Consider the following 20,779-nt stretch of genomic DNA (forward strand, 5'->3'; position numbering starts at 1 on the left):
CAGATCCTGGGGGTGGCCATCACCACCGTGGGACAGGGGTGCTGTGTCACTCACTGCCAGGGCTCCAGTAGCAGAGACTCCCTCCACTACCACCCCGCCCCCCAACCCTGCCCAGGCCAAACTGGCCACCTCCCTGCTTGGAGAGCGTGGCAGACATGGCCTTCTCTTCAGGGGAGGTTTGGACTGACCTGCTATCTAGCTCGGTGAGGTACCCCTGGGGAGATGTTCAAACCAGTCCTTGCTATGTGCAACCAGGAGCATGGAATGACCTGTCTCTTCTTGGCAGCAATGACAGATAACCCATTAACATCTCACATTGTATGATCCTCTGTGATACATAAACCGCTCTATTTCACTCTGTACAACTATTCAAAGTAGCAAGGGAAAGGGTCACATAGCTTTGAACACTTTTGCAAATATGGTCAGTAACGGCCCCCCAGGTCTACCTCCGGCCACCTCTGAATGTTCTCCTTGAAGAGGAAACCTCCTCCAGCTGAGGAGACAGGGCTCTCAGCCCTTTTAAAACCCTCAACCTACCTGCAAGTACGTGGAGAGGGTGCTGGTGGCTGCAGGGCCCTATCTGGGTAGGGCCAGGCACATATCTTGGCAGAGCCCCTCAGAGCGCGAGGGGGCCATCCAGGCTGCGGAGGCTCTGGAACCGTTGGTGATGACGGTCTCTGCCCGACTCACCCAGATGGACAGGGAGTGAGTCTGACAAAGTGTCGGGAGGGGAGTGGGGAGTCCCGGCCGGGGCAGCGTCATCACTACGGCCGGTGCTGCCGGCGCTTCCGTTGCACAGCTCCACGCAGGGCCTCCAGCAGCTGTTCCTGGTTGTTGCAGATGTTGTAATGTGTCAGGTGGAGCAGCTTGTCCATGTCCTCCGGGCTGTAGGTCAATTTCGAGTAGTGGTAGGGAGAGTTGGATGAAGACAGGTTCACCTCTCCGGCCCCCTTCTCCTCAGGTGTCCGTTGGATGCCTAGTGGAGACAGTGTAGCAGAACAGGGACAGGACGTGCACTGGGGATGTTTGGGGGGGGGGTGGTGCACTGTGGAGAGACAGGATGGAGGGGCTCACCAGGGGCCGAGTACTCCCGGAAGGAGGCATCGACCAGAGGGAAGTGCAGCACTGCTGGGGCATCAGGGCGGTCTGGATCAGAAAACAAGCAGCACTCCGGAGGCTGGCGCTGCTCCTCTGGGCTGGGGGAGATGGGCGGGAAAGGGATGCCCTGCTCCTGGCAGAGCCGGCCCAGGAGCTGCAGTTGCTGCAGGGCAGCAGAAGTGGTGTCAGATGGCTGGGCTCCAACACTGGGCCAGTGGGGGTCAGCTGGGATGTGTGGGACCTGGACACCAACTCATACCCCCTGGCACCGGGCCGGACTGAGGAAGGGGCTCCAACCCCTCAGCTGCGCGGGGCTGCTAACTGCTCCCAGGTTCTGCAAAAACCTTCACCGGACCAACACAAAAACTCAGAGCAGAGGGATCCAGAGGTCTAGACTGAATGGGGGTGGCAGGTGCCACAAAGGGGCATCACCAGCTCCTTCTTCATCTGGCTTCCTGAGCAGAATAAGTCCCCCTAGTGGTAAATTCACAGGATCCACAGTTCATAGGACACTGTTCACAGAGTGTCACAGCCCCTAAGGGAAGGTGGACCACATACTGGACTCCAAGGCAGACATCCCCAGAGGCAGGAGCCAGGATGTCAGGCCAGGCCTAGGGCAGCACGGTCTCCCACGTCTGCCCAAAGCTCACCTGAAAGGCTCCTTGGAGGTTGTAATCCAGTGACAGGATGAGGTCCACATCCCGTGTGGGCCGCAGAAGGGGCGGGAAACTGGTGTTGATAAGGTAGCCAACATCCAGCAGGCAAAGATGGGGCTCTGCAGGTGTCAGCTGGTTGGGGTGCCCATCCAGTTTGGTGGCTGGAAAAGTTGAGGGAATGGGGTAGAAAAGCAGCTATCATTGGTGCTGAGGCCACCCGATCCCTCTGGCCTAATGCTAGCTCCTTGCTACTGGCAGAATCCAACTCTGCCCTCTGGTCCCTCTTCTCTCCCACCAAAAGTAGGCCTGTCACTTCCCAAGATGCCACAGATGGGCCCTGATCCACAAATGAGAGGAAAAAGGGTAGCTGCTCCAAGCAGCCCAGTGAACTAAGCTCAAAGGAGCTTGGGTCCCACGGGCTGGAGAGTGTGGATATCTGGACCAGGGACCCAAAGCTCAGGTGGTCATGGGCAGACCCATGGAAAGCTGGGACCAGAGAGAGAAGAGATACCTTTCCAGGTGGAGAAGTAAGGCTGTTGGAAATAGTCTTTGTGGAACTGAAGACCACGCAGGAAATTATGTGTGGCCTGGGCCAGTGGGCGCCGTGTCAGCAGGTCAGTAAAAAACTCAACAATCTTGCCGGTCCCCGTGGGAGGCTCTTCTATCTTCAGAAGAGGAACCTGCTCCTTGTCTGCTCAATTAAGAAGGGGGAAAGTAGGGCATCTTTTAGGAAATTGAGACCCCTAAACTTTTACCCCAGCTTCTGTGGACTCCCAAAGGCCTGAGAGCCACCCCCACCATCCTCCAGATCCAGCCCCTGTGGGGGCCTCTCCACTTGCTCACAAGGAGCCCAGGCACCCACCCAAATTGGCCTGATCCTGTGCCCAGCGGTCCCAGAACTGGCTGGGCTCTGAGGCCCAGTATAAGCTGTCCTGGAGGCTGGCTGCATACAGATTGCTCCAGATACCTGAGAAAGGGGACACAAGAGGAACAGAAAGGACATGAGGGGGAGAGAGCCCCTACCCAATCACAACCTGACTCTTGCCCACGGCCCATCCTAGTCTGGGAAGCATCCCCATGACTGAGCTGAGGGTGGGTTTGGGGGGGGAGGGGGTGCCTGCCATCTTCGCCAGGCCCATTCTCCCTCTATCTCCGCTTCCCTAACCTCCCAGGCCTCTCACCTTTCAGGAAGCAGATTCGGGACTCAGGAAGCCGCTTGGTCAGGCGCCCCATGAAGAACTCAGAGCCAAAGAGCTCGGAGGGGATGAAGGCACCGTACTTGGGAAAGCCAACCTCATAGGGGGAGAACTCACACCACTCTGTGAGGAGACCACACAGCTTCACTGCGGGGCTCAGAACTCCAGGACCCTCAACCACCACGGGCTTCACACCAGGGAAGCCTGGGGACCTAGAGGCTCAGGCTGGTTACAGGCACCCTGAGCATGAACCTAACAGCCCCACCCCCATCCCAAAGCCTGAGTGACTCTGGTGGGATGATCAATAATCTCTGGAAGGCATGGGACCTGGCCCAGAAGGGGAGGGTGTAACACCCATCTCCTACACACAGGCACCCTGCCAGCTGCGAGATCACACGTCTCCACTCCGGGCTACTCACCAGCAAATTCAAAGGTGGTCAGGTTCTTCTCCTTGCTGTTAAGAGCACAGTAAATGGGCAGAGGGTTCTGGCCTTGACTCAGGGCCTGTCTCTGGTCTGAGAGAGTATGGTCATGGGGCTGGTAGAAGGAGAGGATTTGAACCTAAAGTTGTGCTTTCTGGTGCCTGGGGCCTTTCCCATCTCTACACCCAGGGCGGTTCCCCATCTTTGAACCATGCCCTGGCCACACACCCGCCCCCCTGTACCTCATCGTGCAGCAGGGCCTCACTAATGAGGGCCCACAGGTTGGTGAAGCAGGGCGGGTGGCCCAGGCGGGCACGCTCGGCCAGCTCCTGCCGGTACTGCTGCAGCTGGCTGGGAGCAAGCACGCCCAACTTGCTCTTGGTCACCTGTGTTTTCAGTGACTCGGTGGGCCCTGCCAGGTCCTTCTGAGACCATTCTGGGTCCTCGTAGAGGTTGGCCAAAGCCCTGGGAAAGCCAAAGCCCAGGAGGTCATCGCACACCTCGGACTCTCTATCCTAGAACAACAGACTAGCAGGTACCTTCCAATGGTCCCCCCAAGCACATTCCTCTCTGGCACATCCTTTCTCCCAGTTAGGTCGGAGGTGCCTATGGGGTCCACAACAGCCTTACGACTGCCACCCCCAAACTCCTGCACTCGACGTGCTGCCAGCTCACCAGGTAGAGCCAGAGGCCCCTGTGATGTAGGAGATGCAATCCAAGAGACCCAGCTCCTTCAGGCCAGCCAGATGCCCATACAGGGAAACCATCGCCCGGATCCCACCACCAGTGGCCATAACAGCTACCACAGGGATCTGGAAGAGAGGACAGCCAGGTCAGTCAAGGTCTGATCAGGGCTGTAGTCTCCCAAACATCCACCCCTTTCCCTCTTATTAGGAGAAGTCATTTCCCTAGAAAGTGTCCCAAGCTGATCTGACCCCAGCAGGCTGCCCTCAGGCTACATGGCTCACTGATGAGTCAGATGGGACCCAAGTCCCAAAACCTGGACCAGACCAAAAATCAAGAAACAATGAGAAAGAGGGTGCCTGGCTGGCTCAGTTGAGAGTCTGACTTTTGGTTTCGGCTCAAGTCACGATTTCACGGTTTCATGGGTTCAAGCCCCTTGTTGGGCTCTGTGAGGACAACACAGAGCCTGCTTGGGATTCTTGCTCTCTGCCCCTCCCCCACTCACACTGTCTCCATTTCAAAATGGATGAATAAACTTAAAAAAAAAGGGAGAAGGAAAGCTAGCCCAATGGGGCAGCTTATAAGCTCCAGGTGCCTCATGCAATGCTCTGCATTTGATGGCATCAGGCTGCCAAGAACATCAAGTGAGAGGGAGGCACAGCAGGGCAGGTAGGTAAGAGGCAGGGCCAAGTTCCGGTCTGGTTAGGAAACAGTCAGCTCTGGGCTTGAGGAAGACTGAGGATGCCCATCCAAGGCAGCCCAGCCCACAGACCTCATCTTCCTGTAACTCTTCATCCAGTTGCAGGACCTGCTTCAGGGCCTTGGCCACCACCTGCTTCCTCTTGCTCAGAAAGGCCTGCTCCTCAGCACAGGGGCCGCAGCCTAGCCGCACAGCCAGCTCCCTGGGTCTGGGTGGGAAGGAAGGAACCATCAGGCAGCTCCCGGCCTCATTACAGAAAAGGAAGCCGGGTCTGCCTCACCTGAGAAGCCCACTTCTCAATCTCTCTCTCCTCTCCCCAAACCACACTCCTGCCCATGTCTGGACAGAAGCGTGACATGTGTGGGTATGATGGAGAGAAGGTGCACCTAGACCCAGGTGGGGACACTTGGGGAATGCAAGAAAATGGATTCCCACGACTATAAATGCTGGTGCCTAAAAAGGCCCCCGGGTGGGACCCACCACCATAGATCTACTTCCACCTCTCAGCTTCTCTCCATTACCACCCAAAAATGACTCCAGCGGAGACAAGAAACAGTGTTCCCACCTCTTCGTGGCTAGTCTTCCAGGCATGTGAAGAAGGGCCAGGGTGGGTGACTTCTCTTGTCTCATGAAGATTATTAGCTACGGTCCACCCACAATCGCCACCACCCAAAGGGAGCATGATTTCTCTCTTGTGGCTTCCTGGCCCTCTCTGTGCCTCAAGTTCAAGTGCAGGTGCCTGCCTGCTCTCCCCCACGCCCTCTCCCCCGGACTAGCCAGCTCTCACCCGTCTTCTTTTCTCAGCTCCACCCTCATCAGGGGTTCCTAAAAACCATGAACACTTCAGTCACAAAAGTTGGCCACCATGTTCCTCTCATCCTGGCCTGAGCCACACCCTATGATGCTCCCATGCTCCCTCGGGCCTCCGGCCATCTCCACAGGGACAAGGTCTGAGGCTTCAAGGCAGCTCTGTTCAGAGGACCCCCTCTCCTCAGAACCTGGCTCAGCACTTGTGCAGGGCATGGCCCTAAGACTAAAGCTCCTACCACCACAGGCCCCCTATAAGGCATGGGGCCCAGCCCTGCCTATGCTTCTGGCATTCTTCCTCCGGGTGATCAAGTACCTGGGACGTAGGGAAGACAAGCCTCACCACCTGGCCAGAGGGCAAGGCCCTCAGGGGCACCTTCAGGTGCTCTTGGGGGGTATCCTGTAGGAAGGATGAAAGAATACCTAAGAATCACTTCTGTTCCAGCAGCGATCTCACCCATTGCCCCAGGGAGTGACAAGCAGCAGCAGGAAGAGGGATAAGAGGCCAACCTAGACCCCATACTCTTCCCAGTGTGCCTGATTCTGCCAAGGAGTGAGGGGGTGAGGGGCTCAGCATGAGCAGAAGGACGGCTATAAGAAAGAGGGAGAAAGACTCTGCAGGCCCCACCTCAGCAGCACACTACCTGCAGATGAATATCCAGCTCCTGGTCCCAGCAGGCCGGGCAATGGAAGCAGAAGGAGCCAGCACCCACAGCGGCCTCCTGCGGACCCTCACAGGACCCAGGAACCATGAGCTGAACTCTTCCCCCGGACTCTGGAAATAGGAACCAGAGCAGAGGGGCTGGGAATAAGATCCTGGCCCACAAAGGCCCAAGAGTGTCTTGCACAAGGGGCCTGAAGGGTACTTCCCCCCCACCCCGAGGAGGACGACTGGCACAGGCCAAGGCTCAGAGATGGAGCCCCCATCACAGCCTCTCCAAGGACTAAGGGGACACAGGTCCTGGGGAGCCCCAGCATGGATTTGCCCCTAATCTCTACCAGTGCCTATGAAAGTCTAGGGCAGCTAATGTAAGGTCCCTTCTAAGATCCCCACAGAAAGAGGAAGACAAGGGGCACCTGGGTGGCTCAGTTGGTTAAGCGTCCGACTCCGGCTCCAGTCATGATCTCACAGTTCATGAGTTCAAGCCCCAAGTCAGACTCTGTGAGAACAGCTCTGAGCCTGGAGCCTGCTTCAGATTCTGTTTCTGTCTCCCTCTGCCCCTCTCCCACTGGCACACTGTCTCTTTCTCAAATATAAATAAACATTAAAAAATTAAAAAGAAAAAAGAAAAAAAAGAAAGAGGAAGACAAGGGCAGAGGGCTGGGGGTTATCTTGGTAGGTGGGAGACTTACCCTTCCGGTCCCCTGACTCCTCCAGTCGAACATGCAAGCAAGAGAGCTCCCGGGCCTGAGTCATTAAAAAAGCCCCTCAGACTTGAACCCCTGCCCTGTTAGAGGCCCCCACCTCCCAGTACCCTAGTTTTGGTCCTCAGCACTTCATTACCTTGGCCCTGAGTCACCAACCATTTGCCTGAGGTTGTATCCTCTTAAGGAACCAAAATCCCAGGGACCCCCCAACTCAGTTCTACCCATGCATCTCCAAGGGAGCCCCAAGCTTCAGGGAGGGGGATAGCAGATGGCATGAGGGAGGAGCTTCAACTTACCACCAGAATGCCATTGGTGACAAGCTGCTCAGCACAGTCTGTCCTGAAAAGGACACCAGTGACCCTCAGTGCAAGTCCAGGCTCCCAGGTTCTCACCCCTCAAAGAGGCCACAGCATTCCTTCACCACCACTGGATGTCTCAGAGGGAAGGGTGTCAGTTCTGGGCACGCTCTGGGTACACTGGACTCTGCCCTTCCCCCAAAAGAAGCACTCCCACCCAAGAAGTGCCCAGTGGCCCCTGACTCACAGTCTCTGTAGCTGAAATTCAACTTCTAGCCGCTCCTCACCCTGGAGAGAGGAAGAAAACAAAGTTAGAGAGGTTGAGGAACGTGAGTGTAGATTTCAACACACATGCCAAGGGGGGCTGCTGGGGCCCGAGAGGTGGTGAGAGCCAATGTCCATCTCCACCCTGCTCTGTCCACTTTCTCTGGGATTATTCCTGTGGACAGCAACTCCTGGCTGACAGTAGCCTCTGGATGCCACGGAAGCCTGGACCACTCACTGGAAAAAAGGGCCATGTACCCAGCTCCCCTGCAAAGGATCTCCCCTCCCTGGGCTGAGGCTTTCCACTGCCCTGGGCACAGCCTTGCCTGAGCGCTCAGTGAGAAGCTCTCTCTGCGGAACTCCCCAGCCCGCAAAGTTCCCACGTCAAATAGCACCGACAACACGGGGTCATCATTGGTCAGAAGGTCCTGGTCAAAGACTTGCAGCTGCACCACATTCTGGAAGGGAACAGAGTAAGGGGCTGCAGGAAGGAGGAGTGGGATAGGAAGGTGAGTGGGGCCATGGCAGAAAGCAAGGGCTGGCAGGAACAACGGGCAGGGCAGGGGCTGACACCTGGCCCACCTTGAGCTGGCTGTGGATTCGAAAGCGAAAGCTCTGATTCCAGATGGGGTTTCTGCTGTTCTTGACCGTGCGTGTCTGCAGCCTATGGCTAGAGGCCGTGGGCAGCCACAGACTCACATAGCAGTCAGAGGGGGTTACTGCAGGAAGAAGGGACAAGTGCCTGCTGACAGCCAAGAGCCTTACCCAGCCCAGCTTCCCAGAGTCCATGACCTTCCATTATAGGCAGCCCTGGGAGGCCTGGAGACCCTCAGAATGGGACTGAGTCGGGAGGCAGGAAGAGCAAGAAGCTGAGGCACAATCCCACATTCCACCCAGCACCTCCTCTCGGCACCCTCTCCAGGACCCTTGCACGCCCAGCCCTACTTATATCTCTTCCCACTGCCCTGTCCCAGTCTGAATCCAGTTCCAGAACCACTGTCCTCCCTGGGCCCAGCACTCACCTAGGTCCTTCGAGGGCAGGCCACAGGCCTGCAGGACACGAATGGTGAGCAGGCAGGTCCCAGGCACCTTTGCCTGCAGAGGAGGGACAGGTCAGGCTTGCTGCAGGCTGCTGGGCCCAAAGCCAACAAGGGCCAAAGAAGAGGCCAGAGTACCCCCTCCAGGACTAATTCTGAACCAAAGGGATCAGCCCTTCCCAGCCACATGGCTGCCCTCCACCCATCAGAGCTCTAAATGGAAAGGAGGCTATGGTATCTACTGATGATGCCTGCCAACACTTACACAACACTCTGGGCCGGCGCTGGCCCAAGGGCTTTATGTACATTAACTTCTTTAATCACACAACTATGCTGTGTGTAGGGACTAATTATGACCAATCCCACAAGGAAACTGGAGCACAGAAAGACAGAAAGCCTACATAGTCACTTGCCTGAGGTCCAGGGCCAAGACTGCACCAGGACGGCTCGACTCATGCTCTCTACCCCACAGCTTACTTGCTTCTAGCTACTGGTTTAGTGTCTTTTAAATCTTTCCACCCCACATTTCCAGCTACCCCTTGCTAAGCTGCCTTGAGGCGGTCTTAGTTGGCAGGAGGCCCGTGATGAGGCGGGCAGGGGGGAGGGGGAAACAGCAGAATATAAGGCTACAGAGGGAGGGGAAGAGGCATGTCAGGACCCAGCCTGGCCATGGGCCCCTTGGTGGGGCTGCTCCCCTGGTTGAGCAGCTTAAACGGAGGCATTTTCTGGTTAAGCAAACCCTCTATCTGGAGAGGTAGAAGTGAGGAGCACAGAGTTGGTTTTCAGCCTCTCGACCCCTGGCCAGGACTCAATTCTGGAAATGGGCTCTCTGCTTGACTATGAACAGTAGTTAGCATCTCAGACCACACACAGGTTTTCAAGTCCTCCAGGTGCTACAGGTCAGGCTAAAGAGGACCCCCAAGCAGGTCCATCCAAACCCACAATCATGAGTCTAGGGATATAAACCATGGCAAGTGTGCCAGGAAAGCCTGTGCCAACTAATCCTGGCCTTCAGCCCTGCCTCAGAAGGGTCTTGATGGATGGAGTTGAAGGGCAGAGCCGGGGAAGCTCATCTGTCAGTGTCTGCCCTGGGGCCCCTACCCTCCAAGCAACTGAGTCAAGAGCACCTGAGCAGCCACTTCCTTCTGGGACCCCAGGACAGTAGCCCAAATCCATGGCCCTGAGAACTCTGCCTGGAGCCCATCTCTAGGGCAGGAAGAACTCAGGATGACCCTTATCCCAAGATCCGGCCCGTTCCCTGGCTTCTGCTCACCACCCTGGACCAAGTCTGGCAAAGTCCCCTCTCTACACCTGGGGAAACCCACAGCTCCTCTTAAGAATCAGCATTAACCAGACCCCAGAGGGAACAAAGGTCAGCCTGGGGGCCCAGGGCCCCAGGAGGTCTTACCAGAGCCATGAGACAGACAGTCCTCAAGAGCCACAAATGACAGGCAGTGGGCGCAGGACCGAAGACTGTCGGCTTTTTAACGCAGAGCCAACAATGTGCCAGTTGGCCCCAAGCTCCTCCCTGGTCCCTCCCAACCGCCTCCGCTCCACCCAAGCCTCACACTCACTCCAGGACAAGCCACCTGTCAAGGAAATGAGGAACCTTAAACCTACATGGCCCCTGTAATGGGGGCCTACCACCCATGAAGACCCATTCCCTCTAGGCGTTACCATCAGCACCTACCCCACCCAACCCTGCTCTTGTGCCTGGACCTAGAAGGGCCACTGACATCTGGAAAGCAGGGAGTGGACCCAGGGCAGCACCAAATGGATAAGCCTTGTCCCCTGTCACAGGGTCTTTCACAACCTCCGGTGCCTGTAGGACAGGAATGCCCGGCCCTGACTGAAGCACTTGGCTAATGTGAAGCGGGTGCCCCAGGTCTATCACCGCCTGGCAGGGGCACGGTTTGTTTCACGAAAGAGCCCTCCCAAGCCCCGTGCCTGGCTGCCTCCACCCTCGGCACTGGGTGGCTAGGATGATGAGGCCTCTGAGTGGCTCTCCGGGAAAGGGGCTCTTCCAGGTCTGGGTTGGTGCAGGGAGGGAGGGAGTCTTGAGTGTGTGGAGACCCTGTGGCGGGGATGGGCAGGGGTTTCTGTCCCCTCCTACCTATGCTTGTTGTGGAAGAAACAGGGGTGACCCTCGGCACCAGACCCCAACAGCTTCCCTGGAGGTGGAGGAGAGCAAACAAGGCCAGAGCAAAGCTAGGCACAGCTTTAGAGGCCGAGACAGGGAGGTCTGCACCAGAGTTAAAATGAGAACCGCTTGCCCTGAGAGGGGCTGCAGTGGCTATCATGGGAGTTGGCAGCAGAGGTCCTCAGTCCCAAGCCTGGACCCAGGCCTCACCCCCAATCAGGGTCACCTTGAAATGTTTACCTGAACCTTCCAGCCCTCACCAGACCACAGAAGGCAACTTCAAGAGGGAGTCTCAGCACACATGAATCAAAGCCACCTTTTATTGAACACTTCTTCTGTGCCAGCCCCTTATGGTCCTTAAAGATCTCTCTCCAAGCCTCACAACACCCCATGGGGTAGGACCCATCATTGTCTCTGTTTTACAGACAGGACACCAATGCTCCAAGGTGATAAGTCGCCCACGGTGCTGGTAAGAGGCTGCACCAGAAGTCCCACTCCTCCTCCAGTACAGGCAGCTGCCTCACCTGTGTGGTAACTTCCTGGGAGCTCACACCCAGACCTGCCTGGCACCTCCTGGACCTCCAGATCACCCAAATCCTCCAATGCAGATTCCAAGCTGAGCTGGGCCAGGAGTCAGCAGACTCTGACTCCAGTTTGCCTCTGGAAGTGACTTGGCCTGGGAGGGACACGACCTTTTCCACCACTTGTCGTTGGCAACGTTCACCAGGGTTCCATCAGTCGAGGCCTGAGGCCTTAGTGAGGGAGTCAAGCAGCTGGAAGTAACTGTACTTAAGGTCATACTCCATGTCATACCAGTAGTTCACTGTGGGGAGAATGGAGACCTCAGCATGAAGGTCCCCCTCCAAACCTACTGCCTCCCAAACCCATCCCCCAGCAGCCCTACTGGGCAGCTCCTCACCAGCAATGCAGCCATGGGACTGCTGGACGTGGTGGAACCACAGGGCCGGCAGATAGAGCATCTCACCGGCCTGTACGGTGCAGCAAAGGGCCCGGGCCTGACTGTAACTGGGGTACCGGGCCAGATCTGGAGCCAATGGGTCCAGTGGGATCCAGGGTACCTGGGGATACAGTGGATGCCAGGGAACAGTCCCAAAGCCCCCGGCCCTCCAGCTCTGTCCCTTCCAAAGGTAAACACCATGAGCTCTGCCCTGTTCAGCACTGGGAAGGCCCAGACTTAGGGATTTTTCAGACTAAGGTGCCACCTCCCCAGCTCTTTTGTGCCTTCTCAGAGACACGGTTCCTACCCTTCTCCCTCCCCAGGTCCCAGGAACAAGGCAGATACCTTCTCCATGGCCTCTTCATCCACCACTTTAAAGGAGCCCTCTTCAGTGAGGTGGTAGGTTGCTGGTGTGTATAGCTCTGAAAGCAGAAGGAGAAAGGTACAGGGACACTCAAGTGGCCTGCAGCTTGCCAGTTCCTCCCCTTTGTTCCCTGAGTGCAGTGGAAAAACTGTGCCCACACCTCCGTCCTGGCACACCAGCCTGACCAGGGCCCTTGCTGCCCTCCCTCTACTTTGGGCCACCTGTCCCCCAGCCCCTGAGGGCTGAGTCCCCTACCATAGGGGATGAAGGGCCGGTCACTGGGTGGATGTAGCAGGAAGTGTTTCTCTCCAGAGACCACGCAGTAGAGGTTCTCATAGTGGTCCTTATGTACTGCCAATACAAAGAAGGCCCAGTGGGCAAGGTTATGAGGGGCAGGACACAGGAGGGGACAAATGACAAGACAGATGTGACAGGTGGTATAACAGAAGATCGCACAAAGTCAAAGCCGGCTCAAGGGGATGCCAAGGAGTCAGGCAGAATTCCATCAGGGACTTGACATTTGCTTGACATTCATCTCTACCAAGGGGGGAATCCAAGCAAACAGAGTTTTCCTGAGTTCACCCCGACCTAGCTGCCCTTCAGGAGAGCTTTCTGGAGACCTAGAAGAAACAGTCTCCTCCACGCCCCACTGCCATGGGGACCCTCCCCAATCTGAGCTATCAGGACGCGCTCTGTTACACCCAAACCCCAGAACCCCAGAATAAATCTTAGAAAACAGTCAAACTTCCGTCCAGACCCAACCTTCCACTCTTGATCTCCTCTTCCCTCCTCCCCCACCTCTGTATTCCCCTGATACCTACAGGATGTCACTGCAGCCACATCCCCCAGCCAGAAGTTTACAGCATCAGGCATCTTTCCTGCAGGTCAGAGGTAAGAGATCAAGTCAGAAGGGACCATCCTCGAAGGCCAGGCTAGGAATAACCACCATACAGTGATGCTGGACCAGAATCTTGGGGGAGCCAGGGAGCTCACAGGGAGAGAACAGAGAGAAGGGGCAGAGGAGGGCCAGCTCCAGAAGGAGCCTCCTGCCCTGTGGCAGAGGAAGGGTGACAATGTCCAGTAGTTCAATGCAAAGTCGTAGCCTGGAGGTGCGCCTGCGTGGCTCAGTCAGTTAAGTATCCAATTCTTGGTTTTGGCTCAGGCCATGATCTTGGAGTTTCATGAGTTCAAGCCGCGTGTGGGCCTCTGCACTGGCTGTGCATCCTGCTTGGGATTCTCACTCTCTTCCTCTCTCTCTGCCCCTCCCCCACTCACGCTGTCTCTCTCTCTCTCTCTCAAAACAAATAAATTAATTAAAAACAAAAACAAAAACAAAAACAAAGTTGTGGCCTGGAGACTTGAGCATTTAGTGCATAGCACCTGACCCTGAGGGGCCAAGAGTATGGGCCAAGTCATCACCAAAGGAAGAAGCAGCAAGCAGGGCTGACTCCTGCTTGTCCTTCCCATTTCTTCCCTGCCCAGCCCCTGCCTCCACTCACCCAGTGCCTCGGAGGCCCAGGGCACGTGGGACTCTAGATCAGGCAGTAGCTGGGGCAGCTCGGTGAGCAGGTTGGAGCACTGCTTCTGCACGTAGAGGACTCCTGGGTGCTGGGTCTGGCCCTCTAGCACATCCAGCACGTAGCTCAGGGACAGGCGACGCTCAGCAGGCATCATAAAGCGATCCCCTCGTACAGCATCCGCATAACCATCAGGGGTCACAGCCACACTCACCTCTATTGAGCCCACTGTGGCTCTGGAGGAAAGGACTTTTCAGCCCATGTCCAAATACCACAAAGTATCACCCAACATCCCCCCAGGGGCAGCCCCCACCTGAGATATGGGAAGGACCACTTCTGCAAAGCTGGCCAGTGCTGCAGGGCGTTGCGGATGATGCAAGGCCTATTGGGGCAGACCCAGTCCCGATAGAAGTGGAGTGGAGTGGGGGGCTCATCCAGGTAAGGCACAGCAAGAGGCACACTGAGCTCTGAGAGAAAGAAGGGGTGGGGGTAGGGTGGGGTTATGAACCCAACAGCACCCAGCTGCTGCCCCAATGCCTGTGTAGAAGATGCCCTCCCTGGGCAAGACACACTACTATCACTGGATAATGCCCATTGATGACCAAGGGACCCTGGACAACCAGAAACTGAAAATTGAGGAGAGAATTTAAGGCAGAAAGCATGAAGCACCCACAAACACACCAGGATGGACCAGGGGATGGTGCTCAGCCCACAACCCACACCCTCCTTGGGACCATGTCCAGCCCTATACAGTGAACCCCACGGCTTTCCCACTCTGCAGTGTCCAACCTCATGGCATCCATTAGGAAAGGGAAACATGGAGGCAGTACATAGAACTCCAGAATGAGTGGTGCTGAGGCCCCAAAGCCACAGGCTGGTGTGGGTGAGTCAGGCTCTGGAAAGCACCCTCCAACAGTGATACTTACCAAGCTCTAGAATGTACTCAGTACTTGATTTAGCCAATGCAGAGTATCAAGGGATGATCCTATTGTCACCTCAAGAAGATTACAACCTAACTGTGAAAACAGGCTGCTACAGGAAACCACAGGAGGAAAAGTAAGGGCTGAACTGTGTTTTTGATCTTCCTGAACAGCATCACCATCCTCAGGAGATCCAAGACTACCATGTGCATTTATAGTTGTGCAGTGTGCCATCTGCACAGATGTCTATAGGGCCCCGTATCCCTTCTCACAAATCTATTCTTTTTGGCTCTTCCTTCTCCCTCACTTCTGTCCACCCCTATGGATTGTCTCCAAGTCCTATTGATTCTACCAACCACCCCCTCCTTTCCTCTGCTGGTATCCATATCCAAATAACCTCCTTGGGGCCCTCAAATGTCACTTCAGTGAGGTTTCCTTCCCAGGCCACCCTTTTAAACTGTAACCTGTCCCCAACAATCCTACACTTCTTCCTTTTTTCCTTCTTTCATTCATCACCACCTAACATACTATATATCTCACTTATCCAAATTGTTTATTGATCTCTCTTGCTAGAATAGAAGGTAAGCTCTATGAGGGTAAGGATGCAAATCTTGTTCATTGGTATACCCCCCAGGACCTAGAATAGTCCCTAACACACAGCAGGTGCTCAACAAATACTGGCTTAATGGTTGAAAGAAAGTCTCCAACATCTCCTGACTGGCTGATCGCTGCAGTGAACTAACTGGTTTCCTTGGGGTTTCATTCCACTCCCTCTCAAAAGCATCCCTCACCCTGGCCCCCATCATCTTCCTAAAATACAATCTCATCTTGTCATACCCCTAGTTAAAAAAAAAATCCTTTGATGGCTTACCACTACTCCTTACAAATTATAATGTGCCTTGGCATGCATTCAAGGTGATACATGATCAGGCCCAACCTACTTTTCCAGTCTGGTTTCCTCCTGTCTGGTGCCTGCCCCTTACCACACTCTACTCAGGTGGTGCCAAACTTTGTTCCTACTGCTCCCACAAACGGGAATGCCTTTCTCCTGGCTTCTATAAAGGGTACACAGGGCTTTGCTTTGTTTGTTTCATCCTTGAGATCTAGCCTGAATGTCTTGGCCGCAGTGGGCAGCCACTGCACTAATTTTCACCTCTGAGGTCTCCATGCCAGTCATCTTTGCTTTGCATTCAGTTGAAAAGTAAATGTCTTTAGCTCAAAAATTAGAACTGGGTGGGAAGACCCTGGTAGGCCCAAGAAAACAGAAAAGGGAAGAGCTGGAACATGTGCTTGCTTCACCGGCCAGAGAGGTAAGATGGTACCTGCCAAGCAGATAAGGGAGCAAGGGAGAGCAAACTGGCAAAGGGCCTTCCCAGTCATGCCAGTCCATCAAAGCAGTCATCTTGGGAGGGTGATTTGGGGCTCAGTAAATCTATTATTCTCACTGGAATTCTTTTTTTCCCACTGGAATTCCTAAAATGCGTGGAAACTGCCTTTCTTTTCACCGTTTGTATTTCCTGCCATTACTGAATTTTTACTGCCTCACCAATTAAAAGACTTCCTGTAGATAATGACTACTGCTCCCTTCTGAGGCTTTGATGTGAGAGAATTTCAAAAGGGATTCAAACAATTCCTTTGGCCCAACAATTCTTCTGCTAGAAATTTAACCAACAAAAATACTCACACATGCGCAGAATGACTGCTCCAGGCACACTGGCATGTTCCAGGTTCCAGGTTCACTGTTCCATGAACACACCAGGCACACTCCTACCTCAGGGCATTTGCCCCAGTGCCCTCAACCTGCAATGCTCTTCTCTCAGATGTCTGTACAGCTCACTCCCTTTCTACAAGCCTGTGCTTGAATGTGGCTTTATCAAGGCAGCCTACCTACCCTGACCATCTTATTTCAACCTATATCCTCCACTCAGCCCCTGGCCTGAGACCTCTTATTCTGCTTTAATTTTTTCCCCCACAACACTTATCTTCTAATCCATTTCTTCTACTATATAATTTACTTATTACTCATTTAGTGTGACTAGGGTTAATGATCTGTCTCCTCACTTGGAATGTAAGGTATGGGAGGGCAGAAATTTTATTCAGTGATGTATCCTAAACACATTGATCAGAGCCTCACACATTGAGGTGCTTAGTGTTGAGGTGCTCCTAGTATTTGTTGCAACACTAGCAAAAAGACAGACTGTAAATGACCTAAATGTCTATCAATAATAGGCTGATTCAGTAAATTACCACAAGTACACAAGGTGAAAAAGACTGCGGAAGAAGGATATGGGGTGGTCTTCAAGATACATAATAGTGCAAAAAAGTGTTTAGCAGACTAACAGTTGTAAACAGAAGGGTAATATATATAGTGCTGCGTGTGTGTATGTGTAGATATAAACATTATTTCTGGAAGGATTCAAACTGGGGCCTCAAATGGGAGGGGTGCTTACTTCACATTATAAATCCGTTGCTTTTTAAACCTTGTGTCCGTGTTGTTAATTAATGGTAAAACAAAAAGCAAAAAAAAAAACAAAAAAACAACAACAAAAAAAAAAAAAAACGGAAGAGAGGGAAAGAGCAAAATAAAAACCAACCAGGGGAAGAGCCAGTGATTACTTGTACAGCTGCCTACAATTTTCCCAAAGCTCTGCACCACCTTGGAGAAGTCTGTTCCTGAATAAAGCGTTCCAGCTGGGGTTCTGAAAGGGAACACCTGACCACCTCAAGACTTCACGACAGGCAACAGAAGGCTGCCCCATTATTCCGGGCGGGTTGACCGTGGGAAATACACCAGGGTGAAGACTGGCCCAAACGTTGGGAGTAGAGTCAAGACACGCCAGGAAGCCACGAGGACCTGCGAACACCGGAACAGGGGAGCTGAGGCCCCAGCACGGGGGTAGGAGCGAGGTTGGGACAGACGAGTGATCCGAGTGGGGCCAGCAACGAGTTAGGTGCACGAGCGTCTGCGCTCCTTGAAAACACGAACTAGGGGTAAATGTGGTGTGGGCGGCCCAGGAGGGCCAGGGCGCACCCGACTCCGGACTCTGCTTCCCCACATGCCCAAGGTCCCGCCCACGTCCTGAGACAGCCCGGCGGTGGACGCAAGACGGTCGCAGCCTCTGCGCGAACCCACTCACCCCTGGCGGCGGCCGGGAATTCTCGTAACTCCCTCCGCACCGCGTCCAAAGCCGCCTCCGCCATGACGCCGCCGCCGCTCTGCGGCCACGCGCTCTCCCTTTGAGACCCCGCCCCGCCGCGCCCCGCCCCCCGCCGCGGAGCCTCGCGGCCTCGGAGCGCCATCCTCTCCCCCGCCCCCAGCGCACCCGGATTCTGCTAACCAAGCGGCGGGAGAGGAGCTGTGCTGTCTCCAGCCTGCCGCACTCGCTGGCATCCCAGATTTAACAAATGATTGTGTTTATTGATGAGTTCATACATCAATACAAATGGACGAGTTAAAAACGGCCCCTGCCCCGTGAGACCTCGGGAGGAGGGAAGCGCCCATGGCCTGAACAAAGTATAAAAGTTATAAATAAGGAGGTTTTCAAAACCGGGTCAGGGCAAATCTGTTCGGGGGGCGGGGGGGGGGGCAGTTGCCGGTGGCCTCAGACATGCAGAAGGGGACGGGCGCCGGCGGCCACAAGACGCCCTCTCCCACCTAAGCGCTCAGCTGAGGTAGGGAAAGGGCGGCCACCTTCTCACAAACCTTAGCGATAGTGTTAGCTCCCTCCTCTGAAGGACTGGTTGGCTGAGGATCTCCAAGAGCCCAGACCAGAGGGCCAGGCCTGAGCCCTATTGGGGCTGATCTGTGGCTGTTGTACCGGTTGGGGGAGTGGTAGTAGACTTCTAACCCTCACAAGGGCAGCTGCAGCCCTGCCAGGGTCCACCCTCAGCCGCAGGGGTTCTTGGGGCCAGGACTTCTTTGCAGTGTGGCCATGCAGGTGGTAGTAGTACAGAAGGGGGGTGGGGGTGGTGAACTAGGTTTCATCTGTTCTGGTGCACTCTGGCTGATGCAAACAAGAGCGGGGCACTCTACAAAAACCAACTTTCTAAGTTGCTGCCTATTGAACCAGCAGGGCCCCAGGGCCTGTCCATGGGAGAATAGGTTGTTGTGGCCTGGAACTTCAGGAAAGTTACACTGACTTACCTGAGGCTGAGAGAAGCAGCAGGGCCCAGAGACACGTGTTCTTCACCCCAATTCCTCAACCACTGCTTCACTACTTGGTCCTATACTACCTTAGCCCACTGTACCCTATCTCCTTCCCCTCACCCCTAACAACTGCCCTTCTAATTCTAATCTACCCCCTGCCCTCTACTACATACCTGTCCCACCTACCACCTTTCCAGTGTGTCTCTTGGCCCCTTCTGCACTCCCATGTGCCTCCCCCTCCCCTCAACTTCCAGCATCCAGAGCATCTTGGGTGCCCAGCACTGCCTTTGAGGAGGCTCCTTCCACCTGAACCAGGAACCAACAAGCCATCTCACATCAGCTAGGTTGTGGACACCAAGAATCCAGAATTCAGGTTACTACATTCCAGTCCTTTTTGTGCTCCTTGATAGTTCCATATGAGCCAGGGTGGTGAAGCAGGAGTAGTACATGAAGGGAAACCAGGCACACATCAGCCAGCCAAGTACTCTAGCGATAAACACTCAACTTGTGTGTGTGTGTGTGTGTGTGTGTGTGTGTGTGTGTGTACAGTTCTGTGGCTAAGGTCCTTAGAAGGTGGGCTGGTGCCCTGTAAACCATGAGAGAAGTTCTAACACAGGCTTCTGACTGGGCATCACTCAGGATGCAAGGAGAAGGTGGCCTCTGGGTCTAGGAGCCTGCTGGGGACAAGGGTTGGGAGGATAGGGAAGACCAAGGGGCTAAGAAGAGGAGGCCAGGGCTTTATGTTTGCCCAGCAGAGGGCTTTACTGTCCCGCAGCAACATCCCACAGCTGTCTCCACAAGTTCTGGCCAGGAGAGAAAGGGGGCACAGGGAGAGAGATAATGCTAGGGCTCTCTTAGAGGGGGGATGGGAGTGGAATGTGGGGGCTCAGGCCTTGACACCAACTCAAGCCTCCTGATGGCTAGGAACGCCCTGGAGGACTAGAGGGCTCTGCCCTACACAACTGCCAGGAAGTGGGGAAAACATAACCCCCTGCTCTGGCAGCCAGGGGAGTACAGCTGGTGTGGGAAGGGAAGTGGAGGTAGAGGTGAAGCTCCGCTGTTGGCTGAAGGGCACTGAATGCCACGTGGCCTCTCACTTCCACCCCACCAAATACCCTGTGTGTGCTCCACCCCAGGGAGCTGATCCCTGCAGTAATTTCAAATGGCTTCTAAGAAGAGAGGGCCAGCCCTTCCCGATTTCCCCCAGATGGGGCAGGCTGCCCTCCTACTCCTCACAGCACCAAGATGACAAAGATCTAAGACCTACCCTGCATGAGCCACTGAAGGGGCTGTGGAGGCAGGGGTTCCAAGAAAGTGAGGCGACAGTCAGGGAAATAAATTAATAAATACAGGGGCCCCATGAGGAGTAGCTGGGAAAACTGCTTTCCCTCTGAGCACTGATCCCTGCGATCCACTCCAAGCATCCCCACAGGTTTTGGAGAGTGGAGCAGGGGCTACAGTTTGGAATAAGGGAAGCATTCACTTGGAATAGGATTCTGGAACTAGAGTCTGCGTTCCATGCGCTGCTCCACAGCCCGAAGCAGCAGCTCTGAGTATTGCTCTAGCAGGGCCTGTGTTTGCTCAGCCCCCACAGCCCCAGGGCTCCCACCCGGGCTGCACAGCACTGCGCCAGCCAGGGCCTCTAGCTCCTGCCTCACTGAAGAGAAGGTGTTTCTGAGGAGCTGGGTGATGCGACTTTGCTCTGCTGAGGGCGTCTTGCAGCCAGCCACCTGCAGGAGGACCCAGGAAGTGAGTTGGAGGAACAATGGAGGAACATCCTGTCAATGGATGTATAAAGGGGAGGGGCCCCATCTGGGTCTAGCCTGCCTCCAAAGAAGGCCCTGCTGGACTGCCCCCTATGTCTAAGTTGGCCAAATAGTTTTTGAATATGACAAGGGATACAATGAATAATTATACTGGGACAACAGACATAAACTGGGATGGTCCTGAGCAAGCTAGGACATATGGTCTCTCCACCCTTACCCCTCCAGGCTGAGAAAGTCTCCGGCTCTTAGGGCCAATAGGTCCGCGATTCAAGAGCCCCGGCCTAATGGCCTCTACCTCCCTCACCTACTCTGCCCAGAATGTTCTTGATTGCTCCACCCATCTGTCAGTGGAAGAGCCTTAGCATGGTTGTTCTGGATACACAGCTAGCACGCTGTCTCCCCCCACGGTAGGCGTCCAACACGTACCAAGTGGTAGAGC

General features: G+C 54.9%; 2 protein-coding genes and 1 long non-coding RNA gene across 3 annotated transcripts; all 3 read right to left on the reverse strand.

Annotated features, from left to right (window-relative positions):
- Positions 1-106: 106 nt before the first annotated feature.
- On the reverse strand, positions 107-6,077 carry LOC125917875 (cytosolic phospholipase A2 beta-like). The gene is made up of 10 exons (XM_049623969.1): positions 4,829-6,077; positions 4,048-4,184; positions 3,615-3,837; positions 3,370-3,487; positions 2,936-3,073; positions 2,617-2,721; positions 2,266-2,445; positions 1,749-1,915; positions 1,075-1,261; positions 107-976 (listed from the first exon to the last, which is right to left on the reverse strand). Exons 1-10 carry the CDS (start codon positions 4,985-4,987, stop codon positions 765-767), a joined length of 1,626 nt encoding a protein of 541 aa, XP_049479926.1. The 5' UTR covers positions 4,988-6,077; the 3' UTR covers positions 107-764.
- Positions 6,078-6,192: 115 nt separating this feature from the next.
- LOC125917877 (uncharacterized) lies at positions 6,193-7,537 on the reverse strand. The gene is made up of 3 exons (XR_007456326.1): positions 7,475-7,537; positions 7,228-7,270; positions 6,193-6,971 (listed from the first exon to the last, which is right to left on the reverse strand). It is a non-coding gene; the product is annotated as an uncharacterized LOC125917877 (long non-coding RNA).
- A 1,972-nt stretch (positions 7,538-9,509) lies between these two features.
- On the reverse strand, positions 9,510-17,650 carry JMJD7 (jumonji domain containing 7). The gene is made up of 8 exons (XM_049623970.1): positions 17,565-17,650; positions 13,821-13,974; positions 13,490-13,743; positions 12,812-12,868; positions 12,246-12,341; positions 11,972-12,048; positions 11,588-11,747; positions 9,510-11,491 (listed from the first exon to the last, which is right to left on the reverse strand). Exons 1-8 carry the CDS (start codon positions 17,626-17,628, stop codon positions 11,403-11,405), a joined length of 951 nt encoding a protein of 316 aa, XP_049479927.1. The 5' UTR covers positions 17,629-17,650; the 3' UTR covers positions 9,510-11,402.
- Positions 17,651-20,779: the final 3,129 nt, after the last annotated feature.

This window comes from Panthera uncia, unplaced genomic scaffold (assembly GCF_023721935.1).
Source record: "Panthera uncia isolate 11264 unplaced genomic scaffold, Puncia_PCG_1.0 HiC_scaffold_269, whole genome shotgun sequence".
NCBI classification, from domain to species: Eukaryota; Metazoa; Chordata; class Mammalia; order Carnivora; family Felidae; genus Panthera; species Panthera uncia.